Below are 22,294 nucleotides of genomic sequence, written 5' to 3'. Positions count from 1 at the left end.
AAGAGGAAGAGGAGATGACGGATCCGGCGCCCTCGAAGGTGAAGGTGGTGGTACGCATTCGGCCCTTCGTGGCGAAGGAGGTCAACAAGCGTTGCGTGGTGGTGTCAGAGAAGTCGTCCATCGAATTGCGCCAAAGTGCGCACGCTCCCGCACTCAGCTATGGGTACATTCCCTTTCGATGGGTTCCCATCACAATTATGGATCTCACCAATCTCACGCTCGCCAAACACCTTGAAGCTTTGATGGAGCGTACGATTCCGATTCGCAGCAGGAAGATCTGTTCAAGAATGAAATTGAGCCCATGATTGGCTCCGTATTCAAGGGCATTCACACGACCATCTTCGCCTACGGCATCACCGGCGCAGGTACTTGTTACCCCTTTCCCACACTTTTCCTCTTCACCACTAACCAGCATCATCGAATCAAATCTGTTTTGTTTTGATCTCACTGTTGTTGCTCCCAGGCAAGACCTTCACGATGCAGGGCTCGGACGAGCAGCCGGGCCTGATCCCCCGTGTGGCGAGGAAGGTGGTGTCGCTGGCCGCCCAGCACACGGCCGCGTTGGCCTCCAAGGGGACGCACGCCAGCAAGTGTTCCGTCACCGTCTCCTACCTGGAGATCTACAACGAGAAGGTGTTCGACCTGCTGCGGCCCAAGACCAAGGACCTGCCCATTCGCGAGGACACCAACAAGAACATTATCATTCCCGACCTCGCCCAGGTATTCCTCGACCGCTTCATCATCATCATCACCTTCTGCCACCACTAAACTGTCTGTGTGTTTGTTGTCTGTTTGTTTATGTCTTTTTGCGTGGCTGCGCCCACCACAGTTGCCCGTGCGCACATACGAGGACTTTGCCAACACCTACGCCGAGGGCTGCAAGAACAGGACGGTGGCGCCTACGAGCCTCAACGCCCACTCGAGCCGCAGCCACGCCGTGCTCATCTTGACGGTACCTCAGCGGTCTCTACACTATTGTCTTTCTTGACTTACACTGTTCTTAACAATTGATTGTCCCCCCCCACAAACTCTCCACGCGGCATATCAGGTGAAGCACAGGGAAGGCAAGCGCAAGTACGTCGGCAAGCTGCACCTGATCGATTTGGCCGGCAGCGAGGACAATCGCCGGACGGACAACATCGGCATTCGGATGACCGAGAGCAGCAACATCAACAAGTCCCTGTTCGTACTGGGCAAGGTCGTCAACGCGCTCAATGACGGATCGGTACGTGATCCTCACCACCATCGCCACCAGCCAGCGTGTTTTTTCCCACCACGCAACTCCACTCACGTCGGAACGTGCGATTGGGGCTGTTGTGCGCGCACAGAGCCGGGTCCCGTACCGCGACAGCAAGCTCACGCGGCTGCTGCAGGACTCGCTCGGCGGCCGCAGCTATGGCGTGATGATCGCCAACATCTCGCCCTCGGTCAACCACTACCAGGACACCTTCAACACCCTCAACTTTGCCTCCAAGTCGCGCCAGATCATCAACAAGCCCGTCGTCAACACCGTCGACGGTATGCCATGCCGCCCCAATCAATATATTATTATTCTTGTATTTATTTTAATTTTAATTATTGCTGGTCGACCGATCACTATCTCGACTGGTGGTGCAGACGAGGCCTCGCGCAAGGCGCTGTTGGAGGAGTACTTGGAGCTGAAGAAGCGCATGCCCGGTGCGGCCGGCAAGGAGAACCGCAGCAACGGCAACAACGGTAACGGTAACAACAGGCGCGTTGGGGCCAAGGAGCGATCATCTGGCGGCGGTGGCGACGGGCAGAAGATCGACGTGGGCGACCTGGAGGCCTTCATCGCGCAGAAGACGAAGGAGGCGCTCGAGCAGCGGATCAAGGACATGTTTGGGGGCGAGGAGGTGCTCAAGTCGAAGATGGAGAACGAGAACTTCCGGATGCTCAAGGAGCTGGAGCGGCGCCTGGTCGAGACCAACAAGCGCCACCTGGAGCAGTGCTTCGATGATGACGACGAAGACGAATGCGGCAACAACGTCGACCCGGCAGCCTCGAACGGCAACGGAGATTCCAAGGTGCGCACAAAAAACAACATTTTTTAGTGTACAACACCTCGGCCTAACGACACACATGCAACACGCACCACCGCACACATGCGCACAGGCTCTGCTTTTGACGCCGTTCACGAAAGTGACGACGGGCGTGGACATGGCCCGCCGGGCGAGGAAGTACGCGAAGAAGGGCCAGTACGATCGGGCTATCCGCTACTACAACCGACGTGCGTGCCCGCCATTCTTTTTTGATTTCAATAATTATAATCATTTATGATCATAATTATCAACTTTATACTTATTTATCTATTTGGCATCGTGCGTAGTGATGAAGGTGATGCCGGAGAAGGAGCCGTCGATCAGAAAGAAGATCGCCAAGCTGGAGGAGCGTAAACGGACCGAGGCCGCAACACCCGCGGACGTCAACGCTCTCAAGGGTACACACCGCACACGCACACGTGCCACCGTACATGTGTGGTGCGTGTGTATATATATTATCTATAAACACATGCATGCACACCACTCACTCTACACTGCGTTGTTATTTATTTCTCTCTTATCTTTAGAGAGGAGAGCCAAGAAGGATGCCTCCACGCCATTCCAGCCGTCGAGCTTGTCGTCGCTCATGCAGTCGTTGACGCTGTCAGACGACGGCAAGAGCAAGAACAAGACACTACTGACCGGACCCAAGAAGCTGTCCTTTGACAACTGCGACGATCACAACAACGCCAGCGGGACCAAGCAGCCTGCCACCCGAAAGGTTCGTTCTCCTCAGCTTTCAAAACGAGAGAAAGAGAAAAAAAAACCGCACACGCCCCACGCAACACGACCGCACACGCACACGCACACGCACACGCACACATATGGTAGTTCGTCTTGCTTAGATGGTGCGCGTGCGGTGTACAGGCGAGCGCGAGCGCGGAGCGAGTGGGAGTGGAACAGAGGAGGCGCCAGCAGACGCCGGCGGCCAAGACGAGCAGCAGGCCCGCATCGGCGCAGAGTCTGAGCTCGAGCAAGGGCGCGACCAGGATCACCACCGCCACTACGAAGAGGGAGCCATCGAAGGCATCCGCAGAGACGGCCACGGCTGTGGCGCGCGAGAAGGTCCGCCTCAGGCCGTCACCCGCCTCAGCTAAGGCCGAGGTCACCGAGAGGAAGGCGGAGAAGGAGGTTCTGCGAGTCGATGAAGAGGAAGAAGTGGAAGAAGAAGAAGTGATGGAAAAGGTGGCCAGCGATCAGGAAAGCGTGGAAGAGGAGGAGGAGGAGGAGGAAGAAGAAGTGGTGAGCGAAGAGGAAGAGGAAGAGGAAGAGGAAGAGGATAAGAACAAGAAGAGCAAGATGAGCTCGCGACATCGTTTTAGCGAAAGCGAAGACGATGACGGAGACGACAGCGAGGACGATGGCGACTACCTGGACATCAAGGTTTCCTCCCGGCAGAGCGCACAGAGGATCAAGAAGGCCGACACCGACAGTGAAGAGGACAATGACCGCGAAGACCACGGAATCGCCACCAACACCCGCCAGGGCGCCGACGAGCGTGAAGAGGTACCTCGCTTTCGCCTTCGCTTTTCGCTTTTCGCTTTTACCACTCAACGCTCACCCATGTGTTGGTGTGCGCTCACCCATGTGTTGGTGTGTGTTGTGCAGGATGTGTTGCACGTGGTGAACACGGGCTCGATGAAGGACCTGCTGGCGCTGCACGGCATCGGCAAGAAGCGGGCCGAGGCCATCATCGACAACCGACCATTCCGCCAGGTACGGACCTTACCTGTGTGCTGAATTGATTGGTCGTGCGTTGCAATGCGACCAACCAAACAACTTTCCGTTATGGTTGACGTACCTGAGTCGACTGAAAATCACAACATACAGCTGGTCGAGCTGAAGAAGATAGGACTGGGCGAGAAGCTCTTTGAGGCCTTCATGAAGCGGAACGTGTGGGAGGTCGTCTGATGAACACAACGTGGCGAGCCCCAACATGTCGGCGAATGTACACACCATTGCTTCACATCAACAATTGCAGTGCAACATCAGGAAGTAACAAACCTGGTGGCACAGCTTAGATAAAATAAACCAAGAAAATAAGAGGATAAAATTAAAATCATTTTATTTATCCTGCGTATGTGGGCGCACACGCACACGCACACGCACGATGCACCTTCTATCCACGCCTGCACACATCCACACCATACTCCTTCTTTGTGGCCAGGACTTCCAGGAGCACAACATTTCAATTCCTCGTCAGTTTGTGGTCAGAATTATGCAATAACAAGAGCTATCTCTGTCTGCAGTCCTGCAACAAAGCTGTGCCACCAGGAGAAGACACGCTGTTGCACAACGTCAACGCCTTCTGCTTCCAACCTTTCGATGGTTTCAGGCAGCTGGCTCCTGTTGTGAATGACAGCAGTGAGAGGAAAATAGGCTGTGTTGTGTCAGTTGTGTTTGCACTGTACCATGAGGTCACCATGGGAAGGGGATGGTCTCCCAGAGGTTCAAACTGGAAGTGACGAGGTATGATCGGAATGGCTCCGGCGAACATGGCTTCGTAGATACGGAAGCAATCGGGGTTGTAGAGGCCCGGAGGAGAAGGAGCAAACGCCGATGCCAGCAGCTCCTTCCGGAAGGCGGTCACCGGAAGACCTGTGGAACATTATATCAACCACACAAGTGCTGAGCACGACTCTCTCTCTCTCTCTCTTCCCTCCACTCCGCTCGCCATGGCTCACCTTTGTTGAAGTCGCCAGTCCAGGTGATCTGGCAGTTGAGCCGGCCTTGCGCCGCGAAGCTGTTGATGGCGTTGATGAACTCCCTTCGGTTCTCCCACTTGGCCCCGCGGAAGCTGCACCGGAACTTCCGATGGCTAGCCGGCAGGATCGCGTTCGATGCCGGGCGCCCGAAGCCTGCGAACACCATTGACTTCATTCATTCATTCATGCACGCACTCGCTTGGCGTGATGCATTTTTTTGTTACATACCTGACCCGTGGCCCAGTGGAAACCACCGAACCTTGTCGCCGTAAACCTTCAGCTTCGGGTGCCAGTGGTTGCGAAGCACGTAGTCCACCAGCGGGTACAGCAGCACGATCCGCGAGTCGCATCTGTGCTGCGATGTCAAATGGTCAGGTGTGCGTGTGGCAGTGTGTGCGGTAGTGTGTGTGCGGTGGTGCGTGTGCGTGAATGACCTTGTGTGGCTAATGGGAGCTTCAATGGAGTCTTCGGCAGAGCAGAGGTCCGCAAAACCGATGTGCTCGTCGCTCAGATGCACAAGCCCGATCCGTGCCTGCGCCATCAGCGCTTCATCAGCGCTCTTGTTTGGCTTCGCCCGCAGTGCATGAGCCTCCTCCAGGCACTGCGCCAGGCTCTCTGGCGCTCGGGCTAAACAACAACAACAAAACACACACGCACACGCACGCGCACGCAGGCACGCACGCACGCACACAGGCAAACTGATGGTGAGCGCGACGAACGTTGTAGATCCAAGCGCGGCTACTCGTGTGTACCGGCCCCAATGACGTAGAGGACGTGCTTAGGCACATGCGTTCCACGATAACGGACGTTGAGGTGGCACCCTTCCGGGTAGTGATAGATAACGGGCCTGTGCACCAACATGTGAGTCAGAGAATGGCACACCACACACGCGTGGTAAGAACACGTGACACACACACACACACATGACGTGGGCGCCACCTGTTGACTTTAGCGAGGATGGTGTCTTCAAGCCACTCATGCTCAAAACTGCTGTTGCTGGCGGGCGGGAACCATATGACGAACAGAGGGTCCTTCCAGTCGATGACTCGCACGGGGGCGGGCGTGGCGACAAGACTGCGGCAGGCCGCCAGTCTTGCGTGGGCGTCGAAGTCCGGGGCCGACGAGGACGAGTTCTCGAAACCCTGGAACCACGTCACATCTTCCGCCTCGCCCTGGTGGGGCAGACTGCAAACGACAGCCGCCACTGTCGCCAATACCACTAAAATCTTCAGCGCTGGCCGCCCCATGCAGTCTGTAGTTGTACTACGCGTAGTCTGAACAGAGAAGTGGGTGTGGGTGCTACACAAGAAAAGGCACAGAGAAAAAGACAAGAAACTGCGAGGAAATGAGAGTCTTTGGGTTTTGATCAAAGAAAAAGAAACAACTGGCCCGCCTAGACGCTGCGGTAGAACTCGCCGCCGCCGGCACCGGGCCGGATTTTGAGCCAGTAGTAGGCGATCATGCCGGGGATGACGACCAGCGCCAGCACGCCCACCAGCACCCACCCGATCGCCAGACCGGTCTTCAGTCCGCTGTTGTCCTCGGCTGCGCCCCACATCAACGATTTAGTTCGTGTGCGTGTGCGGTCGTGTGCGTGTGCGGTTGTGCGTGTGCGGTCGTGTGCGTGTGCGTGCAAAGTGGTGAGCGTACTCGGGGGCTTGGGGGCAGGCGAGGGGGAGGTGACGCAGGGGAGGTTCTCGTATTTGTTGTCGACGGTGATGGGCACTTGCGCCGGCGGCAGGGTGGCCGTGTTGGCCACACCGATGACGCCGATCAGCAGCCGCTTGCCCGCCGTTCCTATTAATCTTTTATGAGGATTATTGACTCACTACACGACACGACACACGACACACGACACACTACACATGCACGACACATGCACGCCACACGACACGAGTACCAGCTTGATCGCAGCCGGCGCCAGAGCCGTGATCGACGTCGGCGTGGACAACCACCTGAGGTGACCACGTGTCAGGGCGGAGGAGCAAAAACAAAAAACAAAAAAACAAAAAACAAAAAAAAACAAGAACGTACGGAGCGGCCGAGGAGGGAGTAGACGTTGGGGATGTTGGCGTCGGTGAAGTTGTACCACCCGAGCCCGGTATGGGCATCGAACGATTGGATGTTACCCTGCAACCCAATTGATTTCCAGGCGTGCAATTGGTTGGTCCATGCGTATAAATGGAAAGAGCAAGAGAGGGGGGCGAACCAGATCGCCGACGTGGCGGGGGTTGGTTCCGGGCAGCTCGTGGTTGCGGCCGTTCGGGTTCCAGTGCGCGCCAGCGCTGGTGCCGTCATTGAGCGAAAGATCTCCATACTGCAAAATAATTGGTTGTTGCAGTTAAAATCAGTGAATAACTAAATAACTAAATAAACAAAGATATATATTTCAGATACCTGGTGAATGTGGAACCCGTGCTTGGCGCCGGCCTTCAGACCGGCCACGCTGGCCACGACTTGCACGCCCTGCCCACGTGTTCGGAACCAGATCGGAGTTAAGAATGTGAGACTCGCAGCAGAGGCGAAGCGCCGGAGGGAGGGGCGAGGACTTGACCTGGGAAGTGGCCAAGATCCAGACGGTGCCGGAGCAGCTGGCGTCGCAGTTCGTGGTGGGCTGCAGCACGGCCACCGCGCTCGCGAGGCTCGGATTAGCGTCTATCCGCCACACGACACACGACACACACCACACACGACACACGACACACACGACACACACGACACAGATTGTGAGCGACCTAGTGATGCAGACGTGAGAAGCAGTGGATGGCGTATACTGAGCGAGGGGTTGTTATCGGAGTTGGCGATGCCGATCACGCACACGGCGAGTCGGTTGCTGTCGGGGATTGTTGGGTCGCTGCAGTTGTCGGGCTTGGCGTACAGCACCGCGGACAGGCCCACAATCGAGCTTTGTTCGCGCCATGTGTCGTGTCGTTGGTCGTGTCGTGTCGTGTCGTGTCGTGTCGTGTCGTGTCGTGTCGTGTCGTGTCGTGTCGTGTCGTTGGTCGTGTCGTGAGAATAAAAGTGGAAATGGCATACAGGAGAGCTGTGAGTACTATTGTTCGTCGACCAGCTCGACCAAGCTGACGTTCTGGGAGGCATCGATTACGCCGTCCTTCGCAGGCCAGTTGCCCTGTGAAAGAAACATTAGTAGTTGGTTCCGTCTCTTTTCGTGTGGCATTCACGATACTTCACCTCGCCAATAACCATTCTTCGTTCTTCGTTCTACTTCGTTCTTTGTTCTTCCATCTTCTTCTTCTACGGCTCGTGGTGTGAGGGTACCAGGTCGCCAGCACGGCGCTCCGGGCTGGGCGGACAGCCGTGGGAGCTGCTGCCAGCGCCAATGAAACGGGAACCGGCCGACTCGCCCGTCTTCATGTTCGTCATGTCGCCGAACTGCCAAAGCCGGGCGGTGCTTGAGAATCACCACACGCGCAGTCATCGCCGCACACGCACACGAACCACCGCGCGCACGCGCGCGCGCATACACACGAAACGCACGTCGTTGATGCTGATGGCATACTCGGCGGTGCCGAGGTTGCCGGTGATCTGCGCTCCTACGCGCACCTGAAGTCGATGGTGAGTCGCAGCGACAAGAAAAGGTGATGGGTGGTGATGTCCACGTACGTCGCCCAGGGTGGCGGCGTAGAAGGAGAGGTGGCCGCGAATGTTGAGCGCCTTGCCGTAGTCGGTCGTGGGGGTGAACACGCACTGCGCGCGGACTGCAGTAGTAGTTGGAGGCCCACAAACCCCAACATGAAAAAGAAGGAAGTAATGATGTGGTGAGAAAATGAGAAAGAGGCCAACTTGATTTGTAAATTCATTCATCATCGTACGAAAATCACTTTACGTACATGGCTGAGCATTCGAGAAAGTCAAGAGCGCGAGGAGCGCCACGCTAATCGTTAGCAGTGCAGCTGCTGAACTCATCTTTTGTGATCTGTGCGGTTCTGCCGATCGAATTAATATTATTTTTAATCTCGTCGACAAGGCTGCTGACGTCATAGAACTTTTTTTTATTGTTTTTCTTCGGTTGTGGATGGGACGAGAGAAGATGAAGAGCCACAGCAGGCGATTCACTGGCGGGCTGGCACTCCTGGGTGGCCTGCTGGTCTTGCTGCTGTGCGGCTCCTTCGCCGTGGCACAGGAGCCGCGCGTGGACGAGCAACCCACGCAGACCAAGAATGAGCTTGCCATCTACGTTCCCAATCCATTCCGCGAGAAAACCCCACTCAATCCTCTCGATCTCATCTTGTACTCCTCGGCCTCCATTTACAGTATTATTGCATTTTATTGTAAATCGATTCAAATGATTACTGCTTTTCGATTTGTGGCGCTACACGGAACCAAGTGGAGCAGAGGAGAAGCAACACACAAAGACGGCTGAAGATGGCACATGGCACGTCGATACCGACCTGCTGTGGGAGGTGAGCCTCAGCGGACCCTCGCGCTCCACGCCCAGCATCGTCGACCTCTACCGGTACACGCACACTCCCTACTCGCTCGCGCGCGCTCCCTCCCTCTCTCACTCACACACACACAACACGCGTTTGGGCACAAATGTGTAGCGATGGCACGAAGCAGGTGCTAGTGAGCGCCGGTGGCCGCGTGGAAAGCTTCGATGCACGCACTGGCCGCCGCCTACCCAGTTACGTGCCCCTCCCAACTCCACCCCTCCCGTGGTGTTCGCTCCCTGTATGGCCTGCTGCTCATCACGTCCTACAGCATTCAACCACGGCGGCACTGGTCCCGTTTTCATGGCCATGCACGACATTTCCGGCGGTACACACACACCCCACACCACGCAACACGAGCTGTGTCTGATAATGGTTGGTTGTCGACAGACGGTCGTGAGGAGGTGGTGACGGTGGGCGAGGACGGGAACATTCGGGTGTGGCACGAGAGCGGGTGGTCCCTCGCCTATCCGCCGTTCGAGATCCCGCACCTGCCCGTCCCGCGCGGCTGGTTCGACGGCCTCGAGTCCCGCAACGTGCTGCCCTCGCTCTCGCTCTACGTGCGCGACCCCGACCGGGCCGCGAAGAAGGTCCACCAGATCAGCCGCGACTTCGCCACGGGGCTGGGCATCGGCCTCGACCAGCCGCCCGGCGCGCCGCTCCCGCCCAACCCGCCGGTGCCCAACATCGGCTCGCCGCCCAGAACAACCTCGCCCGTACCGCAGAGCTCGCCCGGCGCGAGCGCCGTGGAGGCGGAGAAGGAGCCCGAAGACGCCGTATGGAAGGGATTCGAGGGCTGGCTACCTGCCGCTGGCATCAAGAGCCTCGACGTACGTCCGCGTGCGGTGTGTGTCGTGCGTGTGTGTGTGTGTGTGTGTGCGAACATCAGCTTAACGCTGGGTGTATATATCTTGCTTCAGCTGTTCCTTCCAGTGGACAAGGAGAACATGATGGGCGAGCAGCGACTCAATCGCGTCCGGCCGGCCAAGAAGTTCGCCATCCCCGAGCCCGACGACAACGTCGTAGTGCTCGACCCGCACGTCCTCGCCGAACCCGGTACGCCGCGCAACGCGACCCTTTACACTGATTTATGAGTAGTTGATAAATACTATGGGAGAAAGTGCTGACGTCATCTCCTGTATGTTCGCATGGTGGATGCAGTCGTACGCGATGTCGATGGTGACGGCCTCGACGACCTCGTGGTCGCCGTGTCCTATTACCTCTACGCGTAAGTTGTCCTCTTCCACCTGCGCACAAAAGAAAGCTGAGCCCGAAGGCAGACTAGTCTGACGTGACGGTGTGTGTGTGCGCGCGCGCGCGCGTGTGCGTGTGTGTGCGTGCGTGTGCGTGTGCGTGCGTTTGTGTGTGTGTGTGTGTGTGTGTGAACACGAACTACAGCGCGCGGGCCGAGGAGCAGGGCGCCGACGACAGCAAATACGCGTCCAGCGGAGTTGTGTGTTTCAACCTCCCCAATGGCACCCTCAAGTGGCACACCCCGCTCGACCTCTCTTTCGCCGACCGCGCCTACTCTCCCTACGTACGCTTTCTTCGTTCTTCTTCGTTCTTTTTCGTTCTTCTTCGTTCTTCTTCTTCTTCTTTAGCTCACACGGCGCAACCACCACCAGATCTACGAGTCGCCGAGCGTGGGCGACATCGAGGGCGACGGCAACGTCGAGATTCTGGTGGGCACCGGCCTGGGCGTGCTGTACCTGCTCGAGGGCAAGACGGGCAAGGTGAGGGACGACGATCAGTTCCCGATCTCCATGGACAGCATCCACGGCCGCGTGGCCATGCACGACGTGGACGGCAACGGCAAGCTCGACATCATCGCCAACGACATCAACGGCAACTTGGCCGTCTTCGACCACCAGGGCAAGGAGCTGTGGAGCGCCCAATTCACCCCATCATCTCATGTGGTACGCGATCTATTCATTATTCTTTATTCTTTATTCATTTTTCCTTTATTATTAATCCAATTCTTTTGTCTTTTTTTCATTTATCCATATCTGAATTCTCATTTATTTATTCCATTATTTTATTATGGATAATTCATCAGGGTCCGTCGGTGGGCGACATTGACGGTGATGGCCAAATCGATATCGTGCTGGCCACCGAGCTCGGACATGTGTGGGCCTGGTACGTCGCAGCCTTAAACGTGCAGAGCGAGGAGCAATATTCACTGATCCTGCGCCGACATGCACTGCGTGTGGAACAACAGGAACGCCAAGACGGGCAAGGTGTTGAAGAATTTCCCGATGCGGCTGGAGGCGGGCATCCACGACCGCCCGCTGTTGCTCCCGCGGACGAGGGACGCCGACGACGGCCTTTTGATCATCGTCACGGGCGACAACGGCATCCTCTACCTCATCCACCCGCTCACCCCGGCCATCGAGCGCATCGACATCGGCCACTACTCGTACCATCAGCCAACACACGTGTTCTCTCGCGCGACTCATTGCTGACTATGCGCGTTCGTCCGTTCGCGTGGCCACTTGTGAGCAGGCTGGGCATGGTGCTGGCCGACGACCTGCTGGGCAACGGTGAGGTCCACTTGGTGGTGGCCACCACCTCAGGCCGCCTGCTCGCCCTCACAACCTCGCTTCCGCTGCTGCCTCTCGCCGCGGTGTACGTGGCTATTATTTTTTTTTTTGTTTAATTAATTAATTAATTAATTGTTTTATTCTATATATTTGTTTCTCATTTTGGAATTTTATTTTTGCAGGCGAGGCAACGGGCAGGGCCGCATGGGTGGCGAGTACGGCATCTACGTGGAGGGCGAGAGGTATCGCCAGGTCACCGGTCGCACTTTCACCGTGCCCTTCCGCATCATCGACAACGCAGAGACGCCGCTCGCCCCTTACCATCTCACCGTACGCCTCGCCCCTCCAAACCGCTGCCACAATCATCAGCCTGGGCTGACGTCTGATTCCCTGTGTGTGTGTGCGGTGTGTGTTCGCTTAGTTCTACGTGGGCGGTAAGAAGGTGCTGGAGACGACCTACGCGGATCCGGGCGCTTACTCAGTCGCTCTGGACGTGCCAGCGTACGTAGTAATGCCCCCGCGGCGAAGTTGAGCTTGACTGATTCTGTTATCACAGCACGGTGAGCAACTCCATCGGAGTGGAACTGGTGGGCATGAACAAGGTGAGCGAGGAGTGGCACGACAGCTTCACTATCCAGTGCAACGCCAACTTCGCGCGAACACTCAAGGTACGAAAGCCCCTCCTTCCGGCTCAGCTCGACGTATGACAGTCGCTCACAATTGATTGGCACAATCACTTCCATCTTCCAGTGGTTTATTGTGGGACCCTTCCTGCTGAGCGCGGCGACGCTCTTCTACCAGTACGGTCTGCCCGGAGCGCCGGGCGTAGCCAAGACCAGATCGTCGCGGTCATGACCCTACCCCACGCCCTCTCTCCCTTTCTTCGTTCTTTCATTTCGCGGTGCCCCTCACACTTGTGAAGGTCAGTGGCTTGCGTTTGAAAAGCAAGGATCCAGAACGATGAAGAATGGGTGCATACGTAGCAACTCAACCACAGTGAGAGTTATGAACCAACGAAAAACGATTGGTTGGTCCCTTTGCGTTCTCGATTCCTTTCTGTGGCTTCGCAAAGCAACGCGACGAGCCACACAGCACGTGGCAAGCTGGTGGAGATCAAGATGCGGCGTTTTCATCTTCGTCTCCGGCACCCTCCGGGAAACATCAGAAGAATGACCTCCCCCTTTGCGACGCAGCCACCGACAACCTTACGCTTGTCGCCAACTCCTAAAGCCAGTCAACGTCCAAAATGTCGACAATTCCTTCGGGCCTCTGAAAAAATGCGGGCCGAAAAACGGAGGGAAGCGCCAGTGGCGCACAAGACGGACGAACACTCCGGGCCTTTGGGCCGGTGGCCAAAAGGGCGGAGCGGTGCGTCGTCAGTCCATCTGTCGCAGCTATCTCCCCAACATCAGAACACCAGCAGCAAGCCAGGAGCAAGAGCGAAGAGAGAAAGGTATCTCCTCGCCTTTGCAGTTCTCTGCAAAACTTCTCCTGGGTTGGCACTCTACTCCACAGTCACTGCTGCAAACTAGCACTCACTGGGGGATAAGAGAGAGCAACCACCCCGGCTCAAAGCATTATCCCATTCAAACACACAACACCCTTAGAGAAGGAGTAAGCCACAAGAAGGAGGAAGAGGAAGTAGAAGGAAGTAGAAGGAAGTAGAGCGGAGTGAGTGCACACTAAAAACTGTTAGCTCCTATCCACTACACGCACACAGAGTTTGAACCAGCCACTACACGCACCACAACCACACAACGATCGATCGAGCAAACGCATAGCAGATCGACACACAACAACACAACACATCAAGATGTTCTCGAAGGAAATGAGAGAGAAGCTCAACAACTACTATGACGAGATCTCTTCGGTAATCTTGTCAAGGCAGCACCCCGTCACTGGCCTCCTGCCCGCCTCGACCGCGTGCAACCAGCACGGCGACTACAACGACGCCTGGTACGTTGCCAGGCCATCACTTAATCTCCATCATCATCATCTTCTTCACGCCAGCTCCTAAATTCCGATTGTTTTGGCCATCATTTCTCTTTTGCTTTTTGAGTTTCTGTTTCTTTTCTGATATTCTTTTCTTTCTTCTTCTTTGTTTGGTACGTCCAGGGTGCGAGATAACGTGTACAGCATCCTGTCCATCTGGGGTCTGGCTCTGGCCTACCGCAAGATAGACGACGATGACGGTCGCACCTACGAGCTCGAGCAGGTTCCCTTTCTTAAACACCAATTATTGTTCCTACTACTACATGTAGTGGCAGTAGAAGTACTCACAACATGCTGGTGTTGGTGTGGCTATGACAGAGCGTGGTGAAGCTGATGCGCGGTCTGCTGTTCAGCATGATGCGACAAGCGCCCAAGGTGGAGGCCTTCAAGAAGTCGCACGCCCAGTGGGACTGCCTGCACGCCAAGTACAACACGGCCACCGGCGACACCGTCGTCGCCGACCACGCCTGGGGCCACCTGCAGCTCGATGCCACCTCCATCTTCCTGCTCATGCTCGCCCAGATGACCACCTCGGGTCTCCGCATCATCTTCACCAAGGACGAGGTCGCCTTCGTCCAGAACCTCGTCTTCTACATCGAACGCGCCTATCGCACTCCCGATTACGGTAACAATCTTGTGCGGTCGTGTCGTGTCGTGTCACGTGCGTGTGTGCTCACAATGAGACGACACATACACAGGTATCTGGGAGCGTGGTAACAAGATCAACAACGGCTACGTGGAGCTGAACACGTCGTCGGTGGGTATGGCCAAGGCCGCGCTGGAGTCGATCAACGGCGTCGACCTGTTCGGCTGCTACGGCTCGCACGCGTCGGTCATCCACGTGCTGGGCGACGAGATCGGTCGCAACCGCATCACCCTCGAGAACCTCCTGCCCCGCGAGTCGCTCTCCAAAGAGGTCGACGCCGCCCTGCTCAGCGTCATCTCCTTCCCCGCCTTCGCCGTCGAAGACAAGGTACGATTTTTTTTTGTTTTTTTTTTGATAAGCGACGCTCTGGCCCGGCAGCGACAAGGTGGTGGGCTGACCTTGGCCGGCGTGCCTGGGTTTGTATAGGAATTGGTGGAACGGACCAAGAACGAGGTGATCACCAAGCTCCAGGGCGAGTACGGTTGCAAGCGATTCCTGAGGGACGGCCACCAGACCGTCCTGGAAGACAAGACCAGGATCTGGTATGGTACGTCAATCATCTCTCACTTGCTGGCTTTTGACACAAAAGCACAACATTTCGCTTATCAACTATTTTTCGTTTTTCGTTCTTTTTCGTTCTTGTTGTTGACGTGCACAGAGCCGTGGGAGCTGAAGCGCTTCGAAAACATTGAGTCGGAGTGGCCCCTGTTCTACACCTATCTCTACCTGGACGGGCTCTTCACCGGCAACAAGGAGCAGACGGCCGAGTATCGCGAGCGGCTGGAGAAGGTATCCGTCGTGGTCAACGGCGTCCGGCTGCTGCCCGAACTCTACTATGTGCCGCTCGAGTACGTCGAGCGCGAGAAGAAGCAGCCGCACTCCATGCCGCGCCACCCCAACGAGAACGTGCCCCTCATCTGGGCGCAGAGCCTGTGGTACCTGGGCCGCATGATCGACGACGGCCTCCTGGCCGTGGGCGAGATCGACCCGCTGGGCCGCCACAAGCAGCACTACAACATGGAGCCCCGCGTCCAGGTGTGCCTGCTGGCCGAGGACGAGGAGCTGCAGGCCCAGCTCCTCAAGTACGGCATCTCCACCCAGGTGCCCGAACAGATCGAGCCCATCCAGCTCCGCCCCGCCCGCGACCTCCAGAACGCCTACAGTACGATTATTTTTTATTTTCTTATTATTCTTAATTTTAGTTTATTTTTCTTATTTACATACTAATATTTTTTCAATTTTTCTTATTTTTTTTACAGACAAACATTTGGGAGTGAATGAGAAGCTGGGGCTGTCGGGCCGTCCGGATCGCCCGATGGGTTCGCTGTCGACGAGCCGAGTGCTGAACATCAACAACAAGACGTGCGTGTTCATCCCGCAGTTCATGGACCAGCAGGACTTCTACATCAGCCACGACTTCCAACTGCTGGCCGACACCATCAAGTCGGAGATCACCTTCGTCAGCAAGCACTGGCGCCAGCCCGGCCGGCCCACCATGACCCTGCTGCTCGATCGCCACATGTTCAAGGACGGCAAGAAGGCCTTCCTGTCGCTCATGCGCGACCTCAAGGAGGACAAGCGCATCAAGCTCGGCCGCCTCCAGGAGCTGCTCGTCACCGCCACCACCGCGCGCATCGACTTCCTCCAGCGGTTCGAGTTCTCGACCCAGCCCATCGAGAAGAAGGTCACCACTATCCGCCACTACCTCCTGCCCATGGACGAGTATGTCAAGCAAGAAGGTACGCTCCAACACATCTATATGTGAGTATATAATCTCCATGTATTGTTGGTATGTTGGAATGCTGATCGATATGTGTCTACATACGCAGACGCTTGTGTCCTGGCCAAAAAGAAGCAGGAAAAGTTCCTCAAGCCCCAATCCCCGCGCACCAACAGCTTCAACATCGACGACGAGATCGCCATGTCTTCGTCGCCCCAGATTCCGCCCTTCCTGCTCGCCGCCATGGCCACCAAGGGTACTTTATTTACAACTATTATTATATTTCTTGTCTTATTATATTTGAATAATCATTAATTTAAAATATAATGCTAATAATTCAAATAGCAGAGAAGCAGCAGGCGGAGAGCAACGAGAGCGGAGAGGAGAGCTCGATCAAGCGGATGGAGGATGTGGAGGACCTGAAGTCCAGCGCGCAGATCCTGCAGCGCCTGCACCACGCCAAGGACCTCGAGGAGCAGGTCCTGCTGCTCCAGCGCCTGGCCTCGCTCGAGAGCCTCGACTACGCCACCGACTTTGTCCACCCCGACGGCCGCAAGGCCACCGTCCGCGAGCTCATCCACGAGGTCTACGACAAGGCCAGTACGTATTCCCGCACGACACGCACACAACCGCACACGCACCACCGCACACGCATATATAATGTGATCACTCAACGAATAATTCTCTCTACAGCCGATCTGAACAAGTGGTCGGTCGTGCGACGTGCGGCGTCGCTCCTGGAGCGCATCGTGTTCGGTCTCATGGGCTGCGTCACGGAGATCCTGGTCCAGGGCAAGGAGATCACCATCGGTAGGTCCGTCAGCGAGGAGACCGTCATCCGCGAGCCCCTCGCCCCCGGCGTACGCACCCCTCCCCTTTTTTTAATTACAATTCATTAAAACATCAATCAACTCTTAATGTTATTTTCCTTCAAATCATAAATAATGGCTCACACAATATGTTCAATTGCAATTGCAGGTTCTGATCGAGAAGATGAAGAAGTTCTGCAAGAGGGACATCCGGGACATCGCGCTGACGCAGGAGCTTCTGATCTACATCGGTTCGTTCATGCGCGCCCGTCCGTCGCTCTTTGACGGCTCGCTCCGGCTCCGAGTCGGCTTCATCATCGATGCCATGATGCACGAGCTCGAGCAGGAGCGTCTCTCGCTCGGCCACGAGTACGACCAGCACCTCTACGAGCACCTCATGGCCCTCTCGCCCATCCAGATGAAGAGTACCCCACTTCCTCTACATTCCATTCATAGTTGTGCCATTTTCTCACGACCTCTTTTCTTTTCTTTTCTCTGCTCTGTAGAGCTGCTCCATCAGGTGCTCCTGTACGAGGACTACGTCAACGAGTCGATCCACGAGGACGGCAAGTCGCTCTCCAACTCCCTCAACTTCTGCGCCGCTAGGTAATCATCATCACCATCGCCACCACCATCATCTCACTCTCACCTTCACCTTCACTCCACGTATACGCCACGTCACTTTCACCTCACATCACATTTTTCCACCACGTTTCTGTGCGCGCGTCTTCATCTTCATCGCCGTCACGCAGCTCACACAAGTCTGACGATCGCGATCGGCGACACTCAAACAACTCCAGGGACCTCAAGTCGGAGGTCAACTGGCTCCGGCGCAGGAAGCGGGCCGGGGCGCTCTACCGTGTGCCCCACGACTTCTACCAGCGCATGTGGAGCCTGCTGGCCAAGGTCAAGGGCCTCTCGATCCTGTCGGACACGATCGACAGCACCATCACGCTCGCCGAGATGACGCCCGGCGAGAAGAACTTTGCGCTGCGCGTCGAGCGGCTGCTGATGAACATCACCGTGCCCGAGGAGCGACAGATCATCATCGAGGCCCTCATGGCCCTCAGCGCCATCGTCAAGCAGAAGGCCGAGCAGGGCCAGGGTCTCGGCATAGACGTCATCGCTCTCGACAAGTACGTCTTTTCACAACACGCATGGCATAGCACGACACACGCCGCACACGCAACACGACACGACACACGCCACGACACACGCCACGACACACGCCACGACACACACGCCACACGCAAATTCTGACGTTGGCTCTCTGTGTTCACAGGCTCATTGATACGGCGGTGGAGACGGCCTGGGAGGACCGTTGCCTGACGTCGCCGCTGGTGTCGCCCGGGCGGAACAAGATCAACGCCAAGCCGCTCACCTTCATCTCCACCGACGAGCTGTTCGAGTGCGAGATGGACATGCCGATGGCCACCAAGGAGGAGAAGCGGTCGTTCTACTACGGCATCCCGCCCGACCGCCACGCCATCTACGTGCTCAAGGCCTTCTTCAAGCTCGCCTCCCACTAGGCTGTCTCCCTTGAAGGCCCCTTGCAGCCAGATTTTCCTACACTCCACCTGTTGTTCAACGTACACAATTCTCAATAATATATACTACTTATTTTTGATCGAAAGCTGATTTCGGAAATGGGTGGGCTAGGGTGTTTCTAGGATGTTCAAGGAGTATTGGTTCATTTGATTTTGGTTTGTGTGGTGGTAAGGGTTCCATGGTGCAATCGGTAGCACGTATGCTTTACACGCATAAGGTACTGGGATCGAAACCCAGTGGGACCAAGCTTTTTACTTTCTCACCAGACCTGATGAACAGACCACTCTGGGTTGTGGCAACTGGCCGATCACACCTACTCGGGGGGGGGGTTCAACCCATTCTCCCCGGAGCAAAAGATGAAGATTACCGCTGGAGGGAGTTGAACCCCCCGAGTAGGTCCTGACAGGCTTATGGCTCCTAACATGGCTATTCCCACATCAGTGGCCCTCAGTACTCCTTTGCAGGAGGAGGGTGTGATATTAGACAAAGGGATAGCAAGATACCTACTCCCCAACCCTTGGCAGTGGTTTGAGGTTCTTCGTACAGGTAAGCTGCGAACCAGCCCAGTTTGAAGGCGGCAAAAGCTCATCCCTCAGCCCATTATGGGATCACCAAACCATTCGCTGAACTAAAAACAATAGGTCAGAAAAAGTGCACCACAGCTTTTTGACACTACACATTTTAAAATGCACTGTATGACTTTTGTTTGCAAAGTGTAACAGTCATACAAGCAAGCTGATGGTCAGTGGTAGTTGATCATGGGGTCGGTCTCATCGGGCGACATGTGGCCGCCCAGGTGGGTGATCTCCTTCTTGATCATGCCCTTGATGATTCGGCCGCCCTCGCGCTTCTGCGCCGACACGTCGGCGATCGACCGCACGTCCGCCGAGAACAGGTGCGTGTCGACCACCTCCACGGTCGGGTCATCATGGAACTCTCGCCTGAAGAGTGTCATGCGTGTCGTTGGTCGTGTCGTTGGTCGTGTCGTGTGTGTTGTTAGATGGGCGTGTCTTGATGGCGGCCCGCGCGAAGAGGGTTACCTGTTGGTGAACCAGAAGGTGATGCCGGCCAACAGGCCGCCGACAAGCGGCCCGACCCAGTAGATCCACAAGTACTTCAGGTCCTCGGCCTCTCGCGTGTGGAGGGCGTTCACCTGCAACCATCAATAATATTAAAAACAAATTACTCATATTTCTAAAAAATAAAAGCAACAATAATCAAAATAATTATAAATCGTACCGTGAGGATGCCCGTGCCCACGGCCGGATTGAACACACCACCGGAAATGGCTGGAATGCAGAATATGAGAAAAAATACAGAGGAATGCAGTGGCTGGGCGCGACGTACGGCCGGCGGTGATGGCTCCGGCAACGACGGTCATGCCGATGGAGAGGCCGAAGAAGGAGTTGCCGGCCTGGGTCTCGGTGGTAGCCGTCTGCAGCACCACCGTGGCCAGGAGGAACGTCCACACCGCCTCCATAAACAGGGCACGCCCTTCTCCCTCTGGGCCTGTGATGATGTGAGCACACCGTCGCAACACGCGAGTGTCAGCCACCACACGCCACGCATCACCGCACACGCAACACGACGACGAAGCAGGCAACACGAACCTGGCATTACGGCGAAGGTGTTGTCCTTGATGAACCAGTAGAAGAGGCCGGCGACGAAGGCTGCGAGCACCTGCACGATGGCGTAGATGATGGCGTCCACGCCGCTGATCTTCCCTCTCCGGCTCAGCCACACAGCCAGTGTGACCGCTGCACGGAAAAAAAATGAAAAGATAATAAAAACATGAAAGTAAATTAAAACATAAAAAATTAAATTAATCACTGGCCCAGCCTCTTTAATTGTGGCGCAGTAGTGCGGTACCTGGGTTGTAGTGTGCGCCTGGAGGGAAAATAGGGTCAGAAACAGAATAATTAAAATTCAAAAATGAAATCTCTTCATCAATTGGGAATATAGGGAAGGGGGAACGCACCGGATATGTGGCCGCCGGCAAAGACGACCACGACGAGGGTGAAGCCGATGCCGAAGGGCGCCAGTGAGCCCTGGTCGGCGGGGTGGAGCGAGTTGAGGCCGATGGCCGTCACCAGGAAAAAGGTCCCTATGAACTCCACCACAAACGGGGCCAGCACGTTGAACACCTTCGTCGCACCATGCGGGAACTTGAACGGCATCTTAGGGAAGTGTGTGTGTGTGTGTTTGTGTGAGGCTTGTTGAGTGTCCTCCCTCCTCTTGCTCTCTTCTGCTACTTGTACCCAGGGCACTAGTGCGGATCTCGCCGCAAAACTGTTGCGCCTGCGGCCAATCAGCTGTGGCGGCGATTCAGGAGAGAAGGATAGGCCAACTACTTTTCCACCGTTTTTTGGTCCTCCCAGCTCTCATTATTTCAATGATTTTTATCAATCTTCTTTTACATATCATCATCATCATCCGACACCAACAACATCACATCATTATCACTATTACCATCCGTCCACCACGTCACCATCACCGTTTCGCAGAAGTGGACAAACCACTCAGTCGGTGTTGTTGAAGCGGTAGAACTTGGCGGCGGTGGCGTAGAGGAGGTCGTCGCGGGCCTTGGCGTCGAGGCCCCACTCCTCGTTCCAGGCCAGGTAGCGGTGGTACATGTCGGCGGTCGTCAGCGACAGCTTGTCCACCGGGAAGTTGGACGCGTACATGCAGCGCTCCGACGTGAACAGATCCAGCGTCTCCTGCAGTCCCCATTTGAGCGTGTGCGTGTGCCGTGTGCGGTGTGCCGTGTGCGGTGTGCGTGTGCGTGTGCGTGATCGAACCTTGACGAGAGACTTGAGCAGGAGCTCCTCGGCGGAGCCCTTCTTCTCCCAGCCGTCCTTGGAGAACCAGAGCTGCGAGAGCTTGACGTAGACGTGCGGCAGCCGGGCCAGCGCTTGCATGCCCTCGCGCCACGTGGCGATGAGCGCGTCGTGCTGTTCGGGCGTGCCCTCCTTCAACGGCAGGCAGCCCAGGTGGTTGAGGCACACCGGAATCTCCGGGAACTGCGCCACGAACGCCGCCGCATCCTTCAACTGGTGCGGATTCACCTGTGTGTGTGTGTGTGTTGTTTGTGTGTGTGTGTGTGTGTGTGTGTTGTGTGTGTGTGTGTGTGTCATGACGTGTGCGTTAGAACTTGTCTTGGTTGCGGCGGGTTAGGGCGTGGGTTACCTGAAGATCGAACGAGAGGCCGTACTTCTGAAGCAGCGAGTACCCGTGGCGGAACTTCTCGTCGGTGGTCAGGTAGTCGCCCGAGTGCACCTTGGGCCAGGTCAGGCCTGGGTTCTCCGGGTGGTGGTTGATGATCTGACGAATGCCCTTCACCTGTGCGTTGCGGCCACAACGCCGCACCACAGCACATCATCATTAGCGTTAGCTTCAGCTTCAACAACAGTAGTGTGTGGTGTGTGGTGTGTGTGGTGTGTGGTAGTACGAGAGGGAAGCGGGCGAGGGTGGCGAGCTGGGCGTCGATGTCGTGGTCGGGGAGGTAGGCGTAGGCGACCATGGCCTTGAGCCACTGGTGCCCGGGTGCCTGTTGATCGGCCAGGGACTGGACCCAGGCGGCCTCCTTGGCTGGCTCATCGCTTAGGGCCTCCACGAACACCGCCCCGGCGAAGCGCAGCGCTTGGGGTGCGGCGGCCTCTATGTCCCGCACATAGTGCTCCTCGACATACGTAGGAAAAGTCTTTCCAGGCGTTCCTGTGCGTTGTGTGCGCACGTGAGTGTCGTGTCGTGTTGTAGTGTTGTATAAAAGTAAGTGTGCGTGTGTGCGGTGAGAGTATTGGGGGGGGGGTACCAAGCCAGGTTG

General features: G+C 56.2%; 7 protein-coding genes across 7 annotated transcripts in view; 3 read left to right on the top strand and 4 right to left on the bottom strand.

The window, feature by feature from the left end:
- Positions 1 to 14: 14 nt before the first annotated feature.
- Positions 15 to 3,971, top strand: ACA1_019380 (kinesin motor domain containing protein; the record flags this gene model as incomplete). Its single annotated transcript, XM_004353556.1, has 13 exons — positions 15 to 135; positions 249 to 365; positions 464 to 720; positions 830 to 952; positions 1,049 to 1,225; positions 1,329 to 1,518; positions 1,618 to 2,045; positions 2,134 to 2,248; positions 2,348 to 2,458; positions 2,588 to 2,781; positions 2,928 to 3,566; positions 3,669 to 3,776; positions 3,867 to 3,971. 13 exons carry the CDS (start codon positions 15 to 17, stop codon positions 3,969 to 3,971), a joined length of 2,685 nt encoding a protein of 894 aa, XP_004353608.1.
- A 420-nt stretch (positions 3,972 to 4,391) lies between these two features.
- Positions 4,392 to 6,012, bottom strand: ACA1_019370 (copper/zinc superoxide dismutase; the record flags this gene model as incomplete). The annotated part of the gene is made up of 7 exons (XM_004353555.1): positions 4,392 to 4,406; positions 4,483 to 4,658; positions 4,745 to 4,918; positions 4,994 to 5,115; positions 5,200 to 5,392; positions 5,518 to 5,612; positions 5,705 to 6,012. 7 exons carry the CDS (start codon positions 6,010 to 6,012, stop codon positions 4,392 to 4,394), a joined length of 1,083 nt encoding a protein of 360 aa, XP_004353607.1.
- A 146-nt stretch (positions 6,013 to 6,158) lies between these two features.
- On the bottom strand, positions 6,159 to 8,692 carry ACA1_019360 (superoxide dismutase [cu-zn], putative; the record flags this gene model as incomplete). Its single annotated transcript, XM_004353554.1, is given in 13 exon segments — positions 6,159 to 6,310; positions 6,416 to 6,562; positions 6,666 to 6,720; positions 6,800 to 6,895; positions 6,975 to 7,082; positions 7,163 to 7,231; positions 7,251 to 7,420; positions 7,540 to 7,670; positions 7,819 to 7,895; positions 8,045 to 8,158; positions 8,264 to 8,311; positions 8,390 to 8,484; positions 8,617 to 8,692. The coding sequence occupies 13 exon segments, from the start codon at positions 8,690 to 8,692 to the stop codon at positions 6,159 to 6,161; spliced, it is 1,338 nt and encodes a 445-aa protein (XP_004353606.1).
- A 124-nt stretch (positions 8,693 to 8,816) lies between these two features.
- Positions 8,817 to 12,611, top strand: ACA1_019350 (FGGAP repeat domain containing protein; the record flags this gene model as incomplete). The annotated part of the gene is made up of 16 exons (XM_004353553.1): positions 8,817 to 9,016; positions 9,114 to 9,242; positions 9,331 to 9,362; positions 9,488 to 9,544; positions 9,607 to 10,046; positions 10,137 to 10,272; positions 10,378 to 10,444; positions 10,615 to 10,753; positions 10,818 to 11,132; positions 11,273 to 11,352; positions 11,435 to 11,632; positions 11,719 to 11,841; positions 11,939 to 12,086; positions 12,178 to 12,257; positions 12,313 to 12,424; positions 12,507 to 12,611. 16 exons carry the CDS (start codon positions 8,817 to 8,819, stop codon positions 12,609 to 12,611), a joined length of 2,361 nt encoding a protein of 786 aa, XP_004353605.1.
- A 958-nt stretch (positions 12,612 to 13,569) lies between these two features.
- ACA1_019340 (phosphorylase kinase alpha subunit) lies at positions 13,570 to 18,452 on the top strand (the record flags this gene model as incomplete). Its single annotated transcript, XM_004353552.1, has 14 exons — positions 13,570 to 13,712; positions 13,872 to 13,971; positions 14,067 to 14,373; positions 14,447 to 14,721; positions 14,821 to 14,941; positions 15,053 to 15,556; positions 15,654 to 16,133; positions 16,224 to 16,370; positions 16,463 to 16,714; positions 16,808 to 16,974; positions 17,093 to 17,348; positions 17,430 to 17,529; positions 17,676 to 18,059; positions 18,206 to 18,452. The coding sequence occupies 14 exons, from the start codon at positions 13,570 to 13,572 to the stop codon at positions 18,450 to 18,452; spliced, it is 3,483 nt and encodes a 1,160-aa protein (XP_004353604.1).
- Positions 18,453 to 19,213: 761 nt separating this feature from the next.
- ACA1_019330 (transporter, major intrinsic protein (MIP) superfamily protein) lies at positions 19,214 to 20,648 on the bottom strand (the record flags this gene model as incomplete). The annotated part of the gene is made up of 6 exons (XM_004353551.1): positions 19,214 to 19,412; positions 19,512 to 19,624; positions 19,711 to 19,760; positions 19,819 to 19,980; positions 20,082 to 20,228; positions 20,450 to 20,648. 6 exons carry the CDS (start codon positions 20,646 to 20,648, stop codon positions 19,214 to 19,216), a joined length of 870 nt encoding a protein of 289 aa, XP_004353603.1.
- Positions 20,649 to 20,990: 342 nt separating this feature from the next.
- The window catches only part of ACA1_019220 (amidohydrolase family protein), a gene marked incomplete at both ends in the record, with an annotated part of 3,780 nt that continues 2,476 nt past the window's right edge, over positions 20,991 to 22,294 (bottom strand). Inside the window, 4 exons of the mRNA XM_004353550.1 lie at positions 20,991 to 21,188; positions 21,270 to 21,536; positions 21,658 to 21,810; positions 21,920 to 22,183. Of these exons, the coding sequence (XP_004353602.1) occupies positions 20,991 to 21,188; positions 21,270 to 21,536; positions 21,658 to 21,810; positions 21,920 to 22,183 (882 nt within the window). The remainder of the gene's footprint in view (positions 21,189 to 21,269; positions 21,537 to 21,657; positions 21,811 to 21,919; positions 22,184 to 22,294) is intronic.

This window comes from Acanthamoeba castellanii (assembly GCF_000313135.1).
Source record: "Acanthamoeba castellanii str. Neff unplaced genomic scaffold scf7180000083937, whole genome shotgun sequence".
NCBI classification, from domain to species: domain Eukaryota; phylum Discosea; order Longamoebia; family Acanthamoebidae; genus Acanthamoeba; species Acanthamoeba castellanii.
The sequence above is the reverse complement of the archived record's forward strand: the minus strand, read 5'-3'. Positions and strand labels throughout refer to the sequence as shown.